We start from the raw sequence: 24,525 nt of genomic DNA, 5'->3' as shown, positions 1-24,525 counted from the left end.
CTTTGATTTTGGTGTCCTGCCTTGGTTTTCCCAGGCTCATGTATTGTCTATAGGCTTCTTCTCAGAATCATATTAAATGCATAAGATAAAATACATAGGAAAGTAATTACTTTTTAATTTTAAATTTATTTAATTTAGAATATTTTTCCATGGTTACACGATTCATATTCTTTCCCTCCCCGCTTCAGTAGCCAACGAGCAATTCAACTGGGTTTTACATGTATCATTGACCAAGACCTATTTCCATATTATTAATATTTGCAATAGAATGATCATTTAGAGGCTACTTCTCCAATAAAATCCCCACTCAGCTATGTGATCAAGAAATGTTTTCCTTCTGTGGGAAATCAAAAGTCTTAGCGAAGTTCTTAACTAGGATTGGGAATTTGGGGACACTCTCTATCACGAAAGTTGCAGGCAACCTGGACCCAACCCTTTCCCTCACCTTCCTCCACCCAGGTAAATACCACAATTTCCTGCAGCTAATCGGTGCTAAATGACCAAAGATATCCCTTTTCTCTGTCTCACCCCTTTTCCAAGCTGAAGCTCTGCGCGACTATGTGCATTTGCGCTCTAGTGACTAAATGGGTGGCGGGGGAGGACACGTGAGAAAGTGCCGCTCCGCTTTACGGCGATTTTACAGTAGTTTCGCGACAGAGTTCGTTACTTGCCGATTACAAGCGGAAGTCGACATACTCTCTGCCTTGAGTGTCTTCTCCCTCTCGCGCGTTGACAACATGAAGCAAAAACGGAAAGGTGCGGAAGAAAAAGATATGTTCTGGAGGGTCTGCCTTTTTGTTCTTGGGAAAGCCCTTCTTAGCACCCCCAAGAAGCCTTTATGGACTGCATCTTGTTCGCCCTTTCTTTGTGTATGTGTGAGTCCGTCAGGGTGTGTGAGAGTCTGTCAGTGATGGTGTGTGACCGTCAGTGAATTTGTATGTATCGGTAGGTGTCCAGGCACTGTTTCTGTGTATTCGTATGCCCTGGACTATGTCGACCTGAGTGTGTGTGTATCTGTAGTCATGTGTGTGCGCCCCTGTAATCGGTTATCCTGGGGCTCGTGGGTTTTCCACTGATGTTCAGAGGCTGCAGCAGGAAATACCAGCTTTGGTAAAGAGTTAAAATCTGCACACCTGTAGGTTAAGATCTCTTAGAATAATCTGACTTTGAGGATAATATGGTCTCATTCTGGACAGTATTTTATTTCAGTGAAATGTTTTGGGGGAAATTATCATGTAAAGCTACTGGTCAATTAAATTCACTTATACTCTCCTCCCGTTAGAACGACCCACTCCGGGCTCATCCTCACCCCCTTTCTCATAACCTTGGGAGGAATGTAGTCCTGATTGTATGTTAGAGAAAAGGAGTCAATACCTCAAGTTTTGGAAGGAAACTAAGAATTTGGACAGCAGGTAAAGAATCCATACCTGGGTTCTGTTTTTCCACAACTACGATATTTCTCAGTAAATACAGGTTGTCCCCCCAAAGTCTTAAGAACACTTTAAAGCTATTAAACCTTTAAAATTGTGATAGCTTAAAACTGTACTGTCTTTTGGGGGCACCTTGTATTTCACCAAACTCTGTTTCCTTTCCACAACAAGGACCTGAAAGAGAAAAATGTAATTCTATTTTCGTCTAGCCTTTTTTTTTTTTGGAGAGAAAGTATATTGAATTAAGATGAGTCAGGAAATTGGAATCTGTGTTCTGGTTCATTCACAACTTAGCTGTAAACTTTGGACAACTCATAACCTTACTGTGTCTGTTTCCTGATTTGTAAAATAAGAATGTGTGAATGTATTTTAAAGAAAATGTGAATGTATTTTAAAAGGCATAACATGTACTCATTATTTTAAATGCTCCATGCTATTCACATTTGTCTTCATTATTACATTAGAAGAGCTTATCTTACTTCTAAGAATTTCACCCTTGAAATTTTTCATGCAACTACAAATATCTCAGCGCAAGTCTCCATGAACAATTCTTTCCATCTATTGACCACCTCAACCTACCCCAGCTTCCCTCAAGACTCAGACTCAGCTCAGCCTTCAGTAGGCTCCAAACCACTGATTTCCACAGTTATTAGTGCTTTCTCTTTCCTTAAGTTCCCATATATTTACTTCTTTGCAGATATAAACTTCACTAGAACAAATATTGGTGCTTTTTTTGTCATTCTATCCTACACTAAGCACAAAACTTTGCAAATAGGGACATGACATAGTAACTATAAACTTGTTATTGTGACCAGTTGAAAAGCAGTATAATGAGTAGTAATAGCTAGCATTTTATAGTGCTTAAAGGTTTGAAATGTGTTCTTTCCCAGTTTTTCAGTCCTCATCATAGCCCCTAAGAAGTAGGTACTATTATTGTCCCCATTTTACAGATGAGGTAACTGAGGCAGTGTTAAATGACTTGTCCAGCTAGTAAATTCCTGAGACAGAATTTGAACTCAAGTATTCTTAACTCTAAGCCCCATGATCTGTCCACTGGGTCACCTATCTGCATCATGTATACTATAGTAGTTCAGGAAAAGAGGCAGTTATTGGGGAGAAAGGGGAAGTTTAATTATACCCATTTCTTCCCTGAGGGCAAGAACTTTGAAAACATCCTCCACAGATTTATGCCATTTTCTGTCATTTTCCATCCTTTTCTGCTTTGAGTGAGAAGAGACTCATTCCTATTATCACAGAATTTCAGAATGGGAAGTAGTTATCAGCAGCCATGTAGTCCCATTCTGCTTTTTAAAAAAGCCCAAATACTGCATGATTGACAAATGGCCAATCAGCCTTTGCTCAGTAAATGTTGAATAACTATGAACCTACCACCTCCAGAAGTGGCCTATTTTATTTTTGAATACTTCTGTTGTTAGGAAATTTTTCCTTTTGCCCTAAAATTTCTCTATAAAACTTCTGCCCCTTGCTTTATTTTTGCTCTCTGGGCCCAGACAGAATGAGCCTGATCCCTCTTACTTGACAGCTTTTCAGATATTTAAGAACAGCTATATCATGTCCCCTCTCAGTCTTCTCTTCTCCAGATTAAACATTCCCAGTTCTTTCCACCAATCCTACAACATTAACTGTTCATCATCATGATAACATTTTGGATTAAATCCATTTTATACTAGCTCATTTATACTGGCATTGTATGTTTAATAATAATACAACAGCTCTGCCCTTGCTACCATAAAATAGATCTTTATGTTTCTTCTGTTCTTCATGGTTACTTCCATCCTGTAGTTAAATACCTTAAAAGATAGCTGTGGAAATAATATACAGCCATTCCTTATTTAAATTGTAGATAAAATCAGCTTCATTTTTATTGAAATGTAAAAAATCCATGATCAGAATAGTAAGATGGCTAAGGATAAAAGTTTTGTTTTGAGCTTTTAATTTTGTAGAATTAGATCAATAATCATAGAAAAACTATAAGCTATAATCTCTATAAGCTTTTAAAAGTCTGTACAATATAATATTTTTTTTGAATACTGATTTTTTTTCAGGAGATCTCAGCCCAGCTGAGCTGATGATATTAACCATTGGTGATGTTATAAAACAACTAATTGAAGCTCATGAGCAGGGAAAAGATATCGATCTAAATAAGTAAGTGGTATTTATTTTTTTAGTGCCCTTAAGAAAAAAAATCTTGTTTTTTAAAATCTTAATTGAGATTGCAGAACTGTTAATATAGTTTTTAAAAACTGACTTTGTAATATGTCATATTAAAGTCTTAGAAATTTAGGTTTCCTTCCTGCTATACTCTCAACCTCAAAAAATATGTATCTGTACCCACCTTTCCTTCCTTTCTAAAATTAACCTTTTCACTTATGCTCATAATCCTGCCCTGAGCTACTATTCCCTCTTTCTGACATTTTCAACTTTTTCACTCTTTCTCCTCCACCAGTTTTTCCTCAGCACTCATCCTTTACTCTTCCACCCCCATATCACTTGCATAGTAAACATTTCTTAACTAACATTACATTACACTTCATCTCACTCTCTTCTAAACCCTTTGCAGGCTAGTTTCTGACCTTATCATTCAACTGAAACGATTCTCTTCAAAGTTGCTAATGATCAATTAAATACCAAATCTATTGACCATTTCTTAATTCTCGTCGTTCTTGATCTTTCTGCAGCTTTTGACACTTTCAACTCTTATGTAATTTCTCCTCTCTAAGTTTTCATGACACTACTTTCTCCTGGTTCTCCTTGTCTAAAAGCTCTTCAGTGTCCTTTACTGAATCTAGCTCATACCCAGCAACTGTGGGTATCCCCCAAGGCTCTCTCTTATGTCCTCTTCTCTATACTATCTTATTTGTTGATTTCATCAGCTCTAATAGGTTCATTTTTTACCTTTACAAAGATGATTCACAAATCTATTTATCCAGCCCTAACTGCTTTCTTGACTTCAAGTCTCATATTACCAACTGCTTAATGGATCTCAAACTGGAGGTCCTCAAAACTTCTTAAACTCAGCATGTTCCAAACAACTTACTAAACTCTTTTCTTTTCCCATTTTCCCTTTTACTGGTCAAGTGTGTCACCATCTTTTTGGTTTCTCAGGCTTTCAACCTCATTACTGTTATCCTCAGCTCCTCACTCACATTCACCCCACATATCCAATCACTTGCTATTTCTTGTTTTGACTTTCACAGCCTCTGTCATATAAATCCCTTTCATTTCATGATAAGCTGCCACTCTGGTGCAGGTCTTTATCGCCACATACTAGAACTAGATTATTGCAATGACCTGCTGGTTGTTCCCCTTGCCTCTCTCCCCACTCTATTTAGCTGCCAAAGATCTTCCTGCAGAGTAGTTCTGACTATATTACACTCCATACTCAGGAACCTACAGTGGCTCGCTGTTTCCTTGAGGATCAAGTATAAAAGCCTCCATTTTGCTTTTCAAACTCTGAAATCTTTTTACCTTTCCATTCTTCTTATGCTTTACTCTCATCCTTATACTCCATAATCCATGGACACCAGGGTCACACATGTTTTTACCCATTTCTATCTCCTTTCCTATACACTGGCTGTCTAGTTCTCCCTCCTTCCTACTGCCTTCAGACTTCCTTCAAGATGAAGTTGAAATTCCTCCTTCTGCAAGAGGCTTTTCCTAGAACTCTTCTTCTCTGCCCCCCAACTTATGCCTATCCTTTAAGATTACCTCTCACTTCCACTATTTGTTTCTTTCATATATAAACACACACGCACAAACACACACATACATACTTGTTTGTGACTTGTCTCCCACATTAGAATGAGAGCTCCTTGTGGTCAGAGTTCATGTTTTTGTCTTTTTTTTTTAAGTCCCCAGTGAGTTCTTAATACTCATTGATTGACAGTGTTGATCCTAGAATTTAATTTGGATAGGAGACATTTAAAATGTCTGTTTTGGGGTATGTAACTCCAGGAAAAGATCTTTCCTTGATTCTTATTGTCCAGAAATAATATTTTGTCTATAATTCATGTGGAACTAGAGCAAAAGTTGTTGGCATCTGGAATTAGTGTTTTAGAATTGTTGGTGTCTTCCAAAACAATGAGACCTAATTGCATGTATGTATTATATGTATATACATATGTAAAATTTATGTAATAGATCACTTATGTTTAATTTTATTCATTGTTAAATGTATTTTGCATAAGTGAGTTTGATTGTTTGGTTTAATTTTTTGAATAGCTTATGCAATGTTGTGTTCATTGTATTTTTCAAAAAAATTTTTTCTCTAAGTTTGATATTTATTCATTGCAGTAGTAGTAGAATTTTCTGTATTAGTTGATAAGAGTAGTGTTTTATGATTTTATCGTTTTGCAGGTATTTGTGTTTATCTTTTGCTTTTGATGTTATTTACTTGTTTTGCTTTTACATATGTTTGATCTGCATTTTGAACTTTGTAATTGTTCATTGTATACTTTCCCCCTTTTCCTTTCCTTGATTAAATCCCTAGAATAGGATAGTATTAGATAGGATAGGATAGTTGAGTGTAGGTTGTTTATTATTTTGAGTAGAATTTTTAGTTTAAGGAATATATAAGTATATTAAGTGCACAAATGCCAAAATAGTGTTTTTAATACAATTTTGGCTTTGTGCAAAGGGGGTGACTGTAGCAAGGGAATATAGCAAAGCTGGCTGACAGCCTTCACACCAAGATTCCACAGAGTAAGGATTGAGTCAGCATTCTAAGGCAGTTGGAAAACTGGCGACTGACTCTCTCTCTTTGGGAAGCAGACAGAGAGGGTGTATGGAAGTGGCTCTCTGAAGGAACCCAACTTTGGAGCTGCCTGGGAATTGGATCATCTTTAAGGAGAGGTTGAGTGAGTGATCCCCCCACACTGGTGGATAGTGTGGGTGTGTGTGATCTTCCTCCCTTCTTGAACCTTGTGAGGACTCATCTTGAGACAGCTGTGTGACCCAACCAAGGACTTTGGTGTTGTGAGAATCTGGGCCCTATGGACTTTACTAATCCCCTTTATCTTTAATTATCCTTTTATTTTGTTAGATTAAGGTTATTTAGAAAGGCTAAGATTTTAATATCTGGGTGGGTTAGTAAAATAAGTTACTCCCTGATTCCCTTTCCATTCCCTTGTCCCTTTAGCTAATAAACCTGTTTATATATATATGCATATATATATATAAAACATAAACAGTTAGTTAGTTAGTTAGATCTCTTCTGTTTAACTTCCCTATAACACCTGAGAAGGGCAGCATTCAGGAGTGTTGACTCCAGTTCTCTAAATATTGAGTAATTGAAGCCATCGTTTCCATTTGCTGGATGGAAAAGGATGCATGTAATTAATAAGTATACTTTGCCTACAACCACCTTAATCATTTTGGTAACCTCCCTAGGAATTAGAATGATCCTTTTAATGCCAAATGATTCTTTCTTTTTTTTTTAAGAGTGAAAACCAGAACAGCTGCCAAATATGGCCTTTCAGCCCAGCCTCGTCTGGTGGATATCATTGCTGCAGTCCCACCTCAGTATCGTAAAATCTTGGTGCCCAAGTTAAAAGCAAAACCAATCAGAACTGCCAGTGGGGTAAGTGATAGCTTTTTAAACTAGTAACTTGATCTTGACCTGAGCTTGATCATCATTAAAATTTAGTACATGTGCTATTTCCATTGTAAATTGCTATTGTGTTGCTAAAAAAAGATAACTATTCACACAGAAAATATAATGTCAAATGAGTGGTACAGAGTGAGTATTATAAATGTTCAGAGGAGAGAGAGACAAGTTGAGATAGGTGGGAAAAACCTTAATGTGAGCCTTGAAGAATGAATAAACTTTTGATGAGTAAAGAAGAAAAGATTAGGAAAGTATTTTAAATAAAAGTGGGAATGTACAAAGTATTGCTGTCTTACCTCAGCATCATCCCCCAAATTAAACTCATACTATGTGCCAGGCACTGTGCTAAGAAAAATAAGAAAAAGTCCCTGTCTCCAAGGAGCAGTAGGAATGGAGGAGACAACACATAAAAATCTGAAAGTAGGGTGAGCAGGGGCACCCAGCATGGGGGCATGATAAACACCTGCATCTGAGTTAGCTTCCCTGGGCTCCCTCCTTAAATGGAGGATATGGGAGGAACTCTCTAATCACAGGGAGAAAGGGGACACAGGGCCAGGGAGTATTAAGTAAGTATGAGCTTCAAAGTTGATGCAATTCTGCAGGAAGATGTTACAGAGAGAAAAATCCAGGAGATTAGCTTGGTGGGAAATAGTGATGGTAATGGGGAAGTTTATTTTATTTTATTTCAATTAATTTATTTATTTAGAGTATTTTTCCTTGGTTACATGATTCATGTTCTTTCCCTACCCCATCCTTGAGCTGATGAACAATTCCACTGGGTTATACATGTATCATTGTTCAAAACCTATTTCCATATTATTAATATTTGCAATAGAGGGATCATTTAAAGTAAAAATCCCCAATCATATACCCATTAAACCACATGATCAATCATATGGGGAAGTTTAGAAAGACGAGGGGTGAGAAGGGGTTAATGTGTTCTGTTTTAGAAATGTTGAATTTCCAAAGCCTGGAATGTCCTCCCTTCTTTTTCCTCCTTTTCAGAATCCTTATGTAGGTAGGACTTAGTTTGGAGAGTACACTTATAGATTTCCCATTTTGTCATTCTTGCATTTTACAGTAGCTCTTTGATTTATCTTTTGCCCCCTTTATTCCCTCTCTGGATTTATGCTCATCTTGAGTTAGGGCCTTATACTCTTGGAAGACTAGTATCCTGTTGAGATGAGCAGGTGTTTTGCTTTGTTTTGCTTCTTTTGTCTTTTTATTCCTCAGTACCTAATAGTGCCTTTCACATTATAGGAAATTTATATTTGTGGAATTCAAGTGAATTCTATCATAATGTAGGAAGAATACCATGTAGTGAAAGTAGTTTGCTTTCTGAAAATGTCAGCCCAGTATGTGGTCAAAATGTTGGGCATCTTCAAAAGGAGTGAGGTCTTCTGCCTGTAATTTTGTTAGTATGAGGAACTTCAAGTGAAGATGTTCCCTCTACCAATACAGATCAACAGTTTTGGATTTGCAAATTTTTCAATACTTTTCACTGAGAATTTGTGATTTGCTTAGGTTAATGAGTTCGAAAGAGAAAACGTTAGCTTATGCTTTTGTAAAATTGTTTTGCATCTGTACTTGCTATTCTTTTGAGCCATTGCACTTCCGAGATATAAATGGAACTGGAGAAGAGACGCCATCCCAAAACAGTTTTGGGAGGGAGAAAAAGAGGTGCCATATGAGGATAATCCCAAGAAAATTAGGGAAATATATAGACTTTGTTGAAGGGAGTAGAGTGGAGTAGTGATTTTGGTTTATTTGTTTTTTTATAAATCTTCCCATTACAGATTGCTGTTGTGGCTGTAATGTGCAAACCCCACAGATGTCCACATATTAATTTTACAGGAAATATATGTGTGTGAGTATGATGGTTATAATTAGTTATGTATAGTTTCTTTTATTGATAACAGTAGATGCTCATTAATCTCAGATTGGTTTTAATTCTGGTAATTCAGGCTTATATTTCACTAGAAAGAAAAGTCACAAATCAGTTCTTTAAAACAGCCTGCACATAGCTTATAAAATGTTCTCATTTTTAAAAAAAATTGAATTTTCAAAATCTTTCTGGCTATTTTGCTATAAATAGTATAGTGAAATTCACTAACAAACATATACATTATGAAATCAGAAGACAAAAGAACTTTTTTTTCCTATTAACTGGATAAATTAAACCTGAAAATGTGTGTAGATTGCCAGAAATATGTTAAGGTAGTGTTGGATTAGAAAAGGAATCTTGATAAGGAAAAACTTCTATAGTAATACTTTGCATTTGTTTTCCTTGGATTTTAATTAAGAATAGTAAGGTAGAGTATATGGATGATCTCAGTTGGCAAGACAGAGGAGGTATTTTTGTATATGTTTAAGACCAAAATTTTATCCATGAGAGTTTAATAGTATCCTGAGGAAAATATTCACAATTCATTGCCATGAAAAATACCTAAAAATATGATCCATTAGTGAGTGTGTCCTTTAAAGGAGCAAATGATGTTCTTTTATGCATTTCCATATCTTTGTTGGTAGCAAAACATTCAATGAAACTAATGCTAATAAGATATTTCTGTTAGTATTTCTAGGAGGGAACTCGTGTTTTCAGCAGCATGAAGAGCATAGAATCTGAAATATTATTTGAGTTTTTGAAATAAGGTATGTAGATATCATTTTAATCTGTATTTCATTTTGACAGTTACTGCCCTGGTGGACCTGACTCAGATTTTGAGTATTCAACTCAGTCTTATACTGGATATGAGGTAAAATATCTTTGAATTACTTTATTTATCATGATAAAATGCTTTACCAGACTTTGTATTCAGTAGAGTGTTGTACAAGAATTAAAAAAAAATTAGATGAAACAAAATCCATCCTTGGGGAGAAAAAAAGACCTTCCTTTTCTAGTAAATGACACATAGGACTATTCAGATTTAGTGCTTTTTTGAGTGGGCAGAATATTACTATTCATTTTTGAGAGAGAAATAATTACTTTTGAAATTAATTATATAAAACACTAGTCTAAGATGATGAATACTTAGAAATTTTTCCTTAGTAGGCAAAGAAGAACGTAGCTGCTATTTGCATCTTTTGGCCAGTGGAAACAGAGTAGAAATAACTCCATTAACAGAAATTACAGAGCCTATTCTTGGAGTTATTCTTGATTGTGTGCAGTTCTGTTTTCCACAAGAGTCATGTTCTCTTCCTATTTTTCTGTGAATTTTTTATTGCATTCACCTTTTGGGGGGGGGGTTATTCTTTCAGCTATTCATATGAGGTGATCAGTCTAGGTTATCTTTAAAGTTTAGTATGTACCCTCTGTAGCCTGCTAATGCTATAATCCTGCTATGTAAATCAATATTGTTCAACAGATAAGAAATCCAGAGGAACATCCTATAGCTAAGATGCTTTATAACATTGAATGTTAAGGCAAATGTTAATTCAAGTGGGGGGAGTGGGGATGGAAAAGAAGCAAGAGTAGGACGGATGGAAGGAGGGAGCATGTATTTGTCAATTGACAGCAAGTTAGATGACCAAGAAAAAGAAAATTTGTATATTTTTCATTTTTTATTTAGCCAACCTCTATGCGAGCTATCCGTGCCAGGTATGACCCTTTTCTCCAGACAAGGCACCGAATAGATCAGGTAAATACATTAAAACATTTAAAAAACCATTTTCTGTAAGTAATAAAAGAATTTACAGCTTAATAATAAGAGATGGTTGTTTAATACCTAGCCCACTTACTGATGATTGAAATATAGTTAATGAAACAGAAAACTGTTCATAGAATTGTAATAGTTTCTAATTTTTAGCAGGGTAAATAATGCTTCTTCATAACTTGTGATTGTTTTGCTTTTCATACTTTGCTTTCTGAAAGTTGAAAACTAAAACTTCTACTTCAGCAACCCTGCTCTCTCTTCTGTATTGTTATAATTTGCTTTTAACTTAACATTCTTCAATTCCCTATCTCTTCCATTTTCTGTTAACATATATTCTTAATCACATACCTTTTTGTTTACCCTCTATTTTATGTCCCATTGGTTTTGTCTTAATTATTTATATGAATTTACTCTATTTAATAATTCCTTTTAACTCATTGTCACTTTTCAGTTACTTTTTCTTTTTAACATATTTTGAGCCCTTAGTATTTGAACCAATGTTTTCACAGAATTAAGCAAAATGTATATTGATGGTTTCTAATTTTTTTTCAGTTTCAGTACTGATGAGATATTTCACAATACAAAACCTGAGAATTTAAGGCATAATTATCAATGTCTTTTATCATATTGATGAATTTTATTTCTTTCAGTTGAAACAACTAGGTCACAGTGTGGATAAGGTAGAATTCATTGTGATGGGTGGAACATTTATGGCCCTCTCAGAAGAGTACAGAGATTATTTTATCCGAAATTTACACGATGCTTTATCTGGACATACTTCCAATAGTGTATCAGAAGCAGTCAGGTGAGAGTTCTTCTTTCATAATACAAATAATTTTTTTGAAAGTTCAGATGGTCTTTTTAAGTATTTTCAGCATCTGGGTCTTAAAGCACTAAAAGGAATTTATTTCTTAAAATCCTTTTTCAATGGAATTTGTGCTAGTGGGGGTTTTATTGATACTTCTCTCTTTTAAAAAATGAATACTATCCATTGGCAAAAGATATTATACTTTATCATACAAAAATATTATATGATAATATTCAAAGTATTCCTCAGATTGATCTAAACAGTAAAGAGAAAAGTTGATATCTCATTGAGGTTCCAGTGAACACAAGATAAAAAAGAGAAATAGATACTTAGAAGAGAATGGAATAAAATGTCTAACTAGGAGTGACAACCTTAAGAATTTGGTTTTTTTTATTTTTTGGAGTTTTTTTTGGCTAGAGATAACTTGACTAATTCAAATTTAGTGAAAATTATGTTGTTCTGCTTGTCTTACATTTTGGTGTATCATCAACTCATTTGCTACTTATAGATAAAGCATAAAAGAATTATGTGATTCTCTTAAATGGAGAGATAAGTTCATTTTATTTTGCTTAATAACTCAAAGCATTTACTTTTTAAATGATCTTTTTTTAAAAAAATGATGACTTTTTGGTTTGTACTCATAATTATTTCTGAACATATATTTTTTTCCCCTCTGTCTCTACCCAATGAGTCATCTCTTGTAAGAAAGACTTCAAAAGAAAGGGGAAGAAGCAGTTGCGTATAACATAGGGGTAGATGACATGAAAACAAATATATACAAACAAGTTTTGTATAGAATAAATTTGAGCTAATCAATAGAGGGAAGGCATAGAATTTAAAGGTTATAAAAGGTTTTTAATAGAGGATAGGATTTCATCTGGGCTTGGAGTAAGCCAGATAGTAGAAATGAGGAGAGAGAGAATACAAAGCATGGGAGACAGTTAGGGAACTGGAGATGGAGTGCCTTATGCAAGGATTAGCCAGGAGGCAAGTGTCACTAGACTGCAAAGTACTTGGAGAGGAGTGAGGTAAAAGGGGGAAAGGGAGAGGCTAATATATTCCCTACTATACTAAGTGCTTTATGAAAATCTCATTTGAGTAAAAGACTGGAAAGGTAGGAAGAGGTAAAGTTGTGATGATCTTTGAATGCCAAACAGAAGACTTTACTTATATTTGATCTTAGAGGTAATAGGGAACCACTGGAATTTGTTGAATGGAATGAGGAGGTATTGAGGAGGTGAAAACATAATCAGGTATGTACTTTAAGAAGTTTGCAGCTGACTATAGAATGAATTAGAGTGGAGAGAGATTTAAGGCAGGGAGATCCACCAAAAGGTTATTATACCATGGTAAGAGCAGTGTCAGAGGAGGGAGGGGGGAAGGAAGATGATTAACATTTATGTAACTCATACTATGCATCAGGCAAATGTGATAATATTTGTAAAGCACTTAGCACAGTGACTTATAGACTCTAAATAAAAGCTTATTTCCTTCACTCCTCTCTACTTCTTTCCCTGCCTCCCTTCCCCTTTCCTACCTTACCCCCAACCTCTTTCCACCTTTTCCCACCTTCTTATCTGTAAAGATAATTTTAGTGTTTTGACTTAAATTTAAATAATTGGTCACCAGGGATGATTCCCAAATAATAAAATACCCAAGTCGGCTGGGAATTATGGAGATTTTAAAGAGAAGGAATTAAGGAAAGGAGAGAGAGAGAGAGAAAGAGAGAATTAATTTAAACTGCTGTGGCTCAGGCTGAGCCAGGCAGTAGTTAAAGGCCTTGACCAAAGTGGCCTTCCTGAGTCTAAAGGAAAGGGAGTCAGTCTTATCACTCACCACGAGACCGTCTCCAAGGAAGCTCCAGTCCTCCACTGAACTCAGTCTCCTGAACTGAGTTCCGAATGAATTCCACTCCGAACTGAATTGCCTGAACTGACTTTCTACCCCTCCTTTTAAAGAAATTTTCTCTTATGTTACCTCCCCTAAATTTTCACGTCTACCAATTACAGTAGACACTTTTTCCAGGACTGCCCATTCTTAGTTCTTACCACTCTTTAGTTCTCACCTTCTCTGGTTAGATTATATCTTCTGAGGTACTTCACCTTCACACTTCTTTGTTAAGCTTGCTTTTTATGAGTTACTTGACCTTTTTGTGATTAATTTAACCTTTACAGGTATTTAAGACCTTTTTGTATTAGATCTAAAAATAGACGTAGCTTAAGGTTCTAGCTTCACTGTAAGGTATGAGTTAAATACTTTCATTTTTCAATCAGAAATTTACAACTTTATCTTCCCCTAAAGTATGTCTAAGTATGGGTGGAGTAATGTAAAGTTCCCAAGACATTCCTGATTCTTGTTAGACCAAGTATCTCCATTGTTACAATAAGGAAATAGTTAAATCAAATCTTCTAAAGTACAGTCTGAGTAGTTTTTAAGATTCACATACCCTCTCTTCTTCTTTCCTCCCTTTCTTCCTCCCTCCCTTCACCTATTTCTTCCCTCCATCAATCCCTCCATTCTTCTTTCCATTCCTCCCTTTCTTTTCTTCCTTTCTTCTTCCTCTCTGCCAGAATATAATCTCTTTGATTACAAGGATTCTTTCAGGTTTATCTTTGTATTCCCAGCCTTTAGCACATGCATGACATATAAAATTGTGCTTAATACATACTAATTGATTGATAATTGAACAGGATGATCTTTAAGATGGAGAATTGAAAATGTCTTATTTCCTTTTCTATTCTGAAATTTTTTGTCACGAAAGCTTGTATTTTCTACAAGAAAGAAAAAACATCATTAAAACTCTTGGCTTAACTCCAATATCATTCCCTTTAGATCAATATGAGTAAAGCAAGGAGATAAAACTGGTTATAAAGTACAATCCAAGATGTTGCTATTATGGCACTTTAATCATTTGAAAAATTATTTTAAATGGCTTCCTCTATGACAGAAAGATTTGATTTTTGAAACACTTTCAGAAATGTTACAGTCCCTTATATTTTGAACTGGTGAATTTCACTCTCATTTAGAAAAGATTGTCTTTGTAAGAATATTAAGTAAATAGGGATTGTATTCCAACTATTTTGTTGGAATGGTCCTTATTTTACATTATCATCTTCACTTTTAACTGTTGAGAAAAAAGTTTCCTTTACTATAGAACAAAGTGAGTATCATTTTATTTCTACTTTTGTACTTAAAATTCTCTGGAGATCAAATCCTTTGTTTCATTTACTGTCAAATATAAGAACCGCATACCTTTGAAACTCATGAATAACTCTTAAAGGGGAAAAAAAATCTTATTCTATATCCAAAGAAACAGATACTCCACTGAATAAATACTTCTATCAACTTATTCCCTGTTTATTTCTGTTTGAATGAATAAAAGAATGAATAAACAAGCAAATTAATGAATAAGTATTTATTAAGTGCTTACTATGTGCCAAATAGTGGAGATATAATTAGAGACTTTAATTGAGGGATAACAAATGAATGTTCAGCTATAAGGTGGCAAGGCCCAACAGTCCTTACGTTATAGGTTCTCTTGATCATTGTTACTACTTTACCTAGTGATACAAGCAAGATTATGCCATTATTATCACATTTTTATAGGTAGCATGTTTTGACCACTAACTTTAATCACTGAGAGCAAATGTTATAAGCCCTTGGCTTGGTCTTTAGTAAATTTCTTTTTAATGGGATTTCCCATTTTGCATTGCAGAGCTGGGCAAAAAAATATATATATATATATTTTCAGGATTCTAACAACCTTCATTTATAAAATCTAATAAACCCAAGGAAACCATGTTGGTACCTAAATGGACTCCATTTTTCTAATGTACCTATTGCATTCCAAAAGCATTCAGCATTTCCCATCTTGCCTCTTCCTATTTTGTTTACATTAGCATATAAAACAGGTCTTTTGAACCTAATAGGTAAAGACCTAATCTTTCAAAGGTAGTATATATGGAATCTATTGCTTTGAAATGGGATGGCTTTACAGAGTGTGTATTTTTTTACCTTAAATTAAGAAGTACTATGATGTGATATATTTAATTTTATATTGGTTGTAACTCATCCTGGTCCTCTTATTAGCCAACCATAAGCAACACTGGTGTTTAACAGTTAAAAATTTGGTGTATGTTTTATATTAGTGACATTGATTTTGAATTATGTTCTCCCTAAATGCTACCTAAGTCAATAGTTTTCTATTTTTTTTATTTAGTCAATTTAGAACATTATTCCTTGGTTACAAAAATCATATTCTGCCCTTCCCTCCCCTCCCCTCCCCCTTCCCATAGCCAACGTGCAATTTCACTGGGTATTACATGTGTCCTTGATCAGAACTTATTTCATGTTTAAGTCAATAATTTTCTGAACAAGTTTTTGTTCAGCCATCTTAGAACTCTTCATTGACCCTGGCAGCATGCAACCCTCTGCCCATTTAAAAAAAAATACTTCAGTCACCATTTTTTATTTTTCTTTTTTAGACAACCCTATCACTAGCCTTCTTTCCTTCCTATTTGCCACCCCTCCTTTTCCCAACCCCCATTGAAAAGAAAAAAACAAAACATTTTTAACAAATATGCATAACCAAATAGATTCCCCCCAGAGTCTCTGTCTGAAAACATATACTTCACTATACCCTGAGTCATCCCCAGTCTTTTAAGAAATGGGATAGCATGCTTCATTATCAGTGCCCTGAAAAAGTGGTTAGACATTACTTTGAACATAATTCTTAAATCTTTCAAATTTGTTTTTCTTTAGTGTTGTTGTTGAATAAATTTTTCTTCAGGTTGAACTTACATTATTCTGCATCATTTCATATAGGACTTCACAGATTTCTCTGAAACCATCTCTTTTGGCATTTCTTACATTGCAATAATATTCCATTATATTTGTCTACCACAATTTGTTCTTTAATTGATGGGCATAGTTTTCAGTTTTTTGGTATAAAAGAGCTTCTGTAAACATGCTCATATACATAGATCCCTTTATTCTCTCTCATCTCCTTAGGGCTAGTAGTGGACATCTGTGGATCAAAGGTCATGCTCTGTTTAATGACTTTAGAGATATAGTTCTCTATTACCTTCTATAATAATTGGACCAGTTCATACATCCACCAACAGTGCTCTGGTGTGCTTGTTTTCCTAAGCAATTTCCTCCAACAATTGTCATTTTCCATTCCTGTTATCTTTGTCAGTATATTGGTTTTGAAGTTTAGCCTCATGGTTTTAATTTAATTTTAATAACAACTCTTAATTATTAGTAACCTTTTTTGCATGGTTGTTTTGATATGACTTGGATTTCGTCCTTTGGGAACTGCCTTTTTATATTCTTTAATTATAAATATATATATATATACATATATATACACACATATATGTAAAGTCTATTGGGAAATGGTTCTTATTCTTATATTTTAATTTATTCCATATTCCATACAAATGCAAATATGTATGCAAGGGTACTTTTATCAAAGGAACTTATTGTAAAGATTTTTCCCAATTAGCCATTTCCCTTATAATCTTAACTTTATGGATTTGGCTTATGCAAAAAACCTTTTCAGATTTATATAATCAAAATTGTCCATTTTATCTTCTGTGATTCATTTATTTGGTAATGAATTCTCTCCCTTTCCATTATTGATAAGAGGAATCTTGATTAGAACAATGCAATATAATACTGATTAGAAACATTAAAAGGAACTTGGGAACTGAATTCAAGAACAGAACAAGTATAGTTTCCCAGAAGACTTGATTAGTATAAATGATACTTTCATTGTGGATGTGATGCAGTCAACCAGTTTTTAGAAAGTAACAGCTATTGGTGATTACCAAAATTAGATATAAAAATCACAGATTAGGAGATAAAAAGAAATTGTCAAAGGGATATGAATCATCCAATCACCAAAAATGTAAAAGAGCCTAGAACAACCTGGTCATGCTTTTTTAGATGATTTTATTCTTTATTAATCAGTGCTGCCCAGAAGCAATTTTATGCCCAATCTTTAATGCTTCCTAGCTATTTCAATAGAAGCTATTTAAAATGATAGTTAGCCATCAAGGATTTATCAAGAATGAATGAATCATTATTTCTCCCTATGGAATCTGTAATTCATTTCTTTCATAGTCATCTTTAAGTTCTTTGACTTAATTCAGTTTATCATCTGAAAGTTACTTGAGTGTCTTGTGTCTTTGTAGCCTTGGAGAACCCTGAATGGAGTAGAAGAAAAACTAAGCCAGAGGGCTAAATTTTGCTTGAGCCCTGCCCAGAGTTTGACAGATGTGAACCTTAAAATTTCTCAGACTCTGCCTTGGAACATTATCTTAAGATTATGGTTAAGGTTATTCCCCATTTAAACAATGGAGGTACTTGATCAGGAATGTATTGGGAACTTTAAAATTACTCCACCCATACTTAGGCATACTTTAGGGGAAGATAAAGTTGTAAAACTCCTTAGTGAACCAACTCATACTTATAGTGAGGCCAAAAGCCCTTAAGCTAGGTCTATTTTTAGATCTAATACAAAAGGGTGCTAAGTACCTATGAAGGTCAAATTAATCACTAAAAGGTCAGGCAACTTGCAAGGGACAACCTTAGCAAAGAGGTGTGAAATACTCAGAAGTTTTAGTCTACCCAGAGAAGGTGATAAGAAGATGTGAATTAAGAAGGTGATAACAAGATGTGAATTTAGAATGGTCAGTCCTTTGGAAAACGTCTACTGTGATTGGTAGATGTGAAAATTTAGGGGAGGTGACATAGGAGAAAATTCTCTTTAAAAGGAGGTCAGAGGCCTTTGGACTTAGTTCAGTTTAGGAAGCTGAATTGGAGGCTCTCTTGGTGGCTGAACTTAGTTGAGCTCAGGAGCTGAACTGCTGGGTCTCTGAACACTAGAGTTTTGCTTGGAAAGATCTTGTGGTGAGTGATTAAAGACTGACAGGTTCTCCCTTAAAGAGAAAGGCCTAGGCCATTGGCCTAGGCCCTAGCCTTTTCCTATTATTCCCTCTTACTCTGTCTCTCTCCCTTCCCTTAATTCCTTCATTTATATTAATTAAAATCTCCATACAATCCAGATGACTTGGGTATTTCATATTTGGGAATTTTTCCCATGGTGACCACTTATTTTTGATATAAAATCAAGACACTAAAAATCATCTTTACAGTTTGGGCAATTCACAGTCTTGAAAACCATATTTTCTCAGTCACACAGACCACAACTTAGCTTAGTACCTCTGATTCTCAGCCCTGGATTAGACAACTTTCTGATTTATCCTGGCTCTTTACCTACTAGTCTCTACATCTGTTGGGATTAGAAGAGGCAGTCAACCATATGTTGTGTTGAAAAACAGTTTTTAATGACTATTTATAATTGCACATATATTAAATGCTAGAAAATTTAACTCAACATTAACACAGAGGGATTTGTTTTATAATAAATTATAGGTATCACAGTGAAAGGTTAAATATAAGATCAGGAAGAGGGAGTAATTTTCAAATCCTAACTTCTTTGCTCCTCTTAACTCTTAATTCTATTCCTCCTTGGACCTAGACTTCAGAATTGTTCATCAATTTATGAATGGCTTTTGACCATATTTTTAATAGAGGATTTCTAGCAGTTAGAGCTCACCTTCTGTAGGATGCTAGAGAAACCTTGATTTTTGATTTGCAGAATGAAAATAGGATTATAGAAAATACCAGAAAATTCTCCCTTCTAAGTTTACCTCGTATATAGAATATTAACTACTAACTTTCATTGTTTTTCTTCCATTTCTCTTCCTGCAACTGAATTAATAACAAAGGTAATGCTCTGTGTGTGTGTGTGTGTGTGTGTGTGTGTTTTAATCCTGGAGGAATTTTGAAATGCATTTTGAAATGAAGTTGAAAATAATTATGTGAGGGTTAGTTTGTATTCCTGTCCCTTGTGCCTTCTATAAACTGCCACTCATGAAGAGACGTTATCATGCCTGCAACAGCTTCCTGTATCCTTGATTGGGCCTTTGATGCTCTCCTCCAAGTAGAAAGATTAGCTTGTAAATTCCAGTGCCCTTATCCTGTGATTGCCTCTCCCATAGGCAAAATTCACATTTGTGTGGTTACTTCCCCAGTGGTGTTTTCAGTGAGTCACTGGTGTGTCATTTGGCAGTGAACTTGCTGACTTAATGGCATGAATTCTAAGAAATGGATTTTATTTTTTAATAGATAGATAGATAGATAGATAGATAGATAGATAGATAGATAGATTAAATGAGATTTTAGTATGTTGGGAACTATGCCTTCTTCTGAGCTTAGAATTCTTTTGTTTTGTATAATTAAATGCCTTTTTAGTGTATTAATACTATTGTCTATCAAAGGCTGAAAATATCAGTAGACAAAGATGTTTGCTTCCTGATGGAGGTTGACTAGAGGAGCAATAAAATTTGTTTACATTTTAGGCTACTCTCCTTTCTTTATTTTAATGCTATCCTTTAGTGGATGCACAAAGTGATTACTGTTGCTTTTTGTTATCTTCATGTAGATCTTCATTGTAGCATAGAGTTCCCAAAGAAACTTGAGCTGTATCCTTCAATAACTTTTTTTTAAAGTACCATTTGCAGATTCCTGGGCATAAATTAGAGATAGTTCAGTTAATAGCATTGATTGCTTGGGGGAAGAAAAGTCAGTTTTAAACAATAATAAGAAGACTGAATTTTAGTGCTGAAAGAGACATTTAACATTTTATAGTTTAAATCTTTCTTTTTATAGCTGAAAAAACTGAGACCTAGATTGGCAGAGAAAATGAAAGCAAACTAAAACCTGAATTGTTCTGGTCGTAGACCTCCTTGATAATCTTCTTTTCCCTGATGTGTGGTATTGGAGTGGTGTGTGGAGTTTGTGGTCCATCATAGTACTTATTGGTATCAGCTCATTCTGAGCATTGTTTCCAAATACTTTCTTACTCAATTGTTTTATACCTTTTCATTCTTTTTGTTACTTGTTTTTGCTTTCTTCTTCTGTACATCCATTCCCACCCCCAATCTAAATTAATCAGTAAATTCCCCTGTTGTGTTTTTATTTTCAGTTGCCAAATCTTGCAACTTCTTTTCTCTCTCACAAACACATTCACATTTTATCTTCTCCTGTTTAATGCCCACAACCACCACAGTATTACAGGTCCTTATTACCATTTATTACTTTGTTTCTACCTCCCATTTTTCTCCCTTCCAACTCATCCTTCATGCTTTCCCATACTCTTCCTTCTTTTTCAGTAGATCTTAAACATAGTCATTTCTCAAAATAAGAACCCTGAAATTGCTACTCTTTATCAAAGTTCAATCTCCTTAATGTAACAATCAGTGCCCTCTACAATTTGATCTTACTTTCGCTCTAACTTTCTCATGGTCCTCTATACCTGCCTAATGATGAAAATGATAGTAATAAATAATATTTATATAATACTTCAAAGTTTTCTAAATCCTTTATATACATTATCTCATTTTATTCTCACAACAATCCTATAAGATATTAAATGGCTTTTTTACTGGGTAACATTCTACCAATGCAAGTCGTTTGAGACTTATAGTGGTTTAGTAATTGAATTAGAGTTGGAAGGGAACTCAGCAGCCATATAGTCTAACCCTTACCCTAAAAGGTATCCCCTTCATAACATACCCAATGAGTGGTTAACCATCCTCTGTTTAAAAGACTTCTCATGAAGGATAACCTCTTAAAGGAACCCACTTCAGGTTAACAATAATTGTATGGACTTTTTATGTTTAGCACAAATTTGCCTCTCTGTGACTTCTCCCCTTTTTCCCCTCTGAAGCCAAGCAGAATAAATCTAATATCTCTTCCATGTGATAGACCTCCAAATTTTAAGGTAGCCATCATGCTCTCCCCCACACCCCACACCCTGTCCTCCAAGTCCTTTCTGTTTAAGGTTAAACATCTCCAATTCTCTCAGGAGGTGTTCATATATAACATGTACTCAAGGCACTTTACTTTTCCTTTTTGTCCTCCTCTGGACTCTCAACACCATTCCTATTTATAAACATGACAACTTTTAGAGATGCTACCTTTAAAAAGGCAAGAGTAACTCTTGATTGTGGCTCAATTTCTGCTTTAGTATGGATGGGACTAGATTATTAGCTAATATTAACGAAGTGCTTTCAAGTGTACAAGGTCCTTTATATTTCCTCATTTAAGTCTCTCAACTATCTTACAAGGTTGATGCTACAGTTATTCCTGTTTTACAGGTAGGGAAACAATAACTCAGACTTGCTTGGGGCTACATGGTGAATAGATATCTATCTACTCAATAGCTTTAAACCTAGACCTTCCTTACTCTGCCTACTTGGTCCAGTACATCAGGCTGCCTTACTCCAACTAGGGAGAAGAGTACAATTAGTTTACAACTGCATAGCTTTTTTAGGAACCAAAAGCAGAGTTACCAAGTTAGCTGTATTTTAGTCTACAGAACAAATCTAGGGAACGAAAAACCAAGTATAGTATAGGAAGACAGAAAAACAAATACTACCAGAAAGGAAAGTTGATATAGGTGGCAGTATAGTACCATGAAAAAAATGCTGGATTTGGAGTCAGAAGACTTGAATATGAATCCCAGCCCTACTACATACTGTCTTGAGACTTTTAAGTAATTCACTTAATCTCTTTGGGCCCCAGCTTCCTTATCTGTAAAATAATAACTTGAAGTCCATTCTATCATCCATCTCTAAATCTACAAAGTATATTAATTCTCTAGGGTTTGCAGAGTCTCTGGATCTATCAAGTAAACATTGACCAATTTCCAGGGCTCATCAGTTGGGGTAGTGGGGGATGTATAGGATGTGTAGTTAATCGTACTTAGTTTAGGGAACAAATTCAGAAAGTCAATTTAAGCAAATTCCACCTGATCAAGGACTTTTAGGAAGCAAGGGCAAGGAATAAAATCAAAATGCCAACAAACCCTAATATAAATGTAAATTTAAAAAATAATTGAATCAATTCCCAGAACTACAAATTTTATGAAAGGGAAATTCCATTTGTGTTATGTAATGCTGTAATTAAATGTTTTGACATAGCTAGTTTAAGTTTTGCAAAATGCTTTAAATATATTATCTCGTTTGATTTGGTATTGTTTTAAAAAATATTGACTGGGAAATCCAGTCTTATTTCTCAGATTAAAAGCAGAGCATTTTCATTCAAATCACATATAACAGTAGTTTTCCTGTGTATGTACAAATGACAAAAGAAACAATAATTTTGAGTGTTGATCTTGTTGTCCTTCATTTAAAAGATCTCAGAAACAAATATCATAAACCAAAAGTTAGGGGGAAAATTGGTTCAGCACGCTCTTTTGTCCTTATTGTGTTCAATTGCGTTTGTCTGTGTGTGTATCTCTATAAATTTTGTTGAAAATGGTATTTGGGAACGCTCTCAATTTACTTACGTAGTTAAATGTAATGAAAGTAATTTTAGGGTTTGGAAAAGGTTTCAGTGATGTATTGGGTGTGGGAAAATTACACTTTTTTGATTTTCTTTTATTTCATTGTTGTATGTTACATTAATTTAAAGGAAAGGGTATTTGACTGGTAGAACCTAGATATGAATGAGAATGATCAGCCAGTCACAATTATTACTGATATTATGCACACTTTCATTTCTACTTATAGCATATTTTATTTGCAAAGCTTAGTAACAGTTAATGTCATAACAAGGATAATAAGTTAGCCATCTCTATTTATAATTCAGACAAGTTAGCCTTGATCTTTCTTTGCCTTGATTATAGATAATTGTGATGACCATTAATAAATGGAAGGGGTGTTTTTATTTACTAAATATGTTTTAATTTTTAAGTCTTAAATTTATAATAGAGACAAACTTGGTCATTTTGTTTGGGAACAATAATGATTAGAGCACAGTGCTAAGGAGTAAACAAGGTAGGTATGCAGCAGGGCAAAATAGATATCTTTTTTGATATTACTTTTTAGTAATCCATATTTTAATGTCAGAAAATTCAATTTTACACTGCACATATATTTGTAATAAATTGATTGTGCTACAGTTTTCAAACCTTGACTACTGTAAAAATAAAAGCAAGACTTCAAAAACTACTAGAGGCAATGGATTGATTATTGATTATAAACTGATATCAATACCTGACTTGCTGTGCTAACAAAGTATCTTCAGTATATATCAGTGAAGTGAAGCTCATATGTGAACTTCTCTTTAGGGCCAGGCACAGGGATGCTAAAGAGACTGGTTATAAAAAATAAAATATTTATTGAAATATATAAGTATAAAAGGATTTCTAACTCTAAGGGATTCTAACTCCTCCCAAATAAAACTCCCTGGTTCCAAAAGGAATCGCTTCTTCTGTGTTTCACAGGCTACACTAATCCTTCCTAATCTGACTAACCCAAATTTTCCCTATTCTACAATAAACTAACAATATTATCCTTATAATTTTTAATTCATCTCCAAGTTATAAAAATAACAAAGGCTAGCTGGTTGAGTCTCAACAAGAATCAAGTTAGGACTTGGACCCCTAGCAGACTCAGAGTCCAAACCAAAGACCAGGTCTTTCTTTGGTCTTCTCAGAGTTAAACAATCTATAAAGACAGTAATAGTCAATCGTGTTTTCCAAGTTGGAAAAAGAAAACACTTAAATCCTTCAGGTCTTTACCTCAGACAGTGAGACAGACAGACAGACAGACAGACAGACAGACAGACAGACAGACAGATGGGGGGAGGAAGAGGGCAAAGATGTTACCTCCTCAAAGCCCTCAGAGCCAGAACTTCTATGTGTGACTCTGCCAACTGCCAGAGACCAACAGCCAGAGAAAAACCATTACAACTGTCAAAATTTGAAATTGACACTGTCCCAGCTCTGCTTGAAACTCTAATTCTTTCTCAAGCCCACTTTTCTACTTCTGATCTCTAAACTAATATAAAAAGACCCAATTTCTAATATCATCCTTATACTATATCCTACAGATATCTTATTATAGCTCTCCCTATGATATGTATACAAAG

General features: G+C 34.8%; 1 protein-coding gene across 1 annotated transcript in view; it reads left to right on the top strand.

Moving 5' to 3' along the window:
• The first annotated feature begins 657 nt into the window (after nucleotides 1-657).
• ELP3 (elongator acetyltransferase complex subunit 3) overlaps nucleotides 658-24,525 on the top strand; it is a 100,649-nt gene continuing 76,781 nt past the window's right edge. The window contains exons 1-7 of the mRNA XM_007476526.3: nucleotides 658-756; nucleotides 3,497-3,596; nucleotides 6,891-7,029; nucleotides 8,853-8,923; nucleotides 9,749-9,812; nucleotides 10,626-10,694; nucleotides 11,360-11,514. Coding sequence (XP_007476588.1) covers nucleotides 738-756; nucleotides 3,497-3,596; nucleotides 6,891-7,029; nucleotides 8,853-8,923; nucleotides 9,749-9,812; nucleotides 10,626-10,694; nucleotides 11,360-11,514 — 617 coding nt within the window. The 5' untranslated portion in view covers nucleotides 658-737. The remainder of the gene's footprint in view (nucleotides 757-3,496; nucleotides 3,597-6,890; nucleotides 7,030-8,852; nucleotides 8,924-9,748; nucleotides 9,813-10,625; nucleotides 10,695-11,359; nucleotides 11,515-24,525) is intronic.

The sequence above is a fragment of the Monodelphis domestica genome, chromosome 1 (assembly GCF_027887165.1).
Source record: "Monodelphis domestica isolate mMonDom1 chromosome 1, mMonDom1.pri, whole genome shotgun sequence".
In the NCBI taxonomy this organism is placed as follows: Eukaryota; Metazoa; Chordata; class Mammalia; order Didelphimorphia; family Didelphidae; genus Monodelphis; species Monodelphis domestica.
This window is presented reverse-complemented; position numbering and strand designations above follow the sequence as displayed.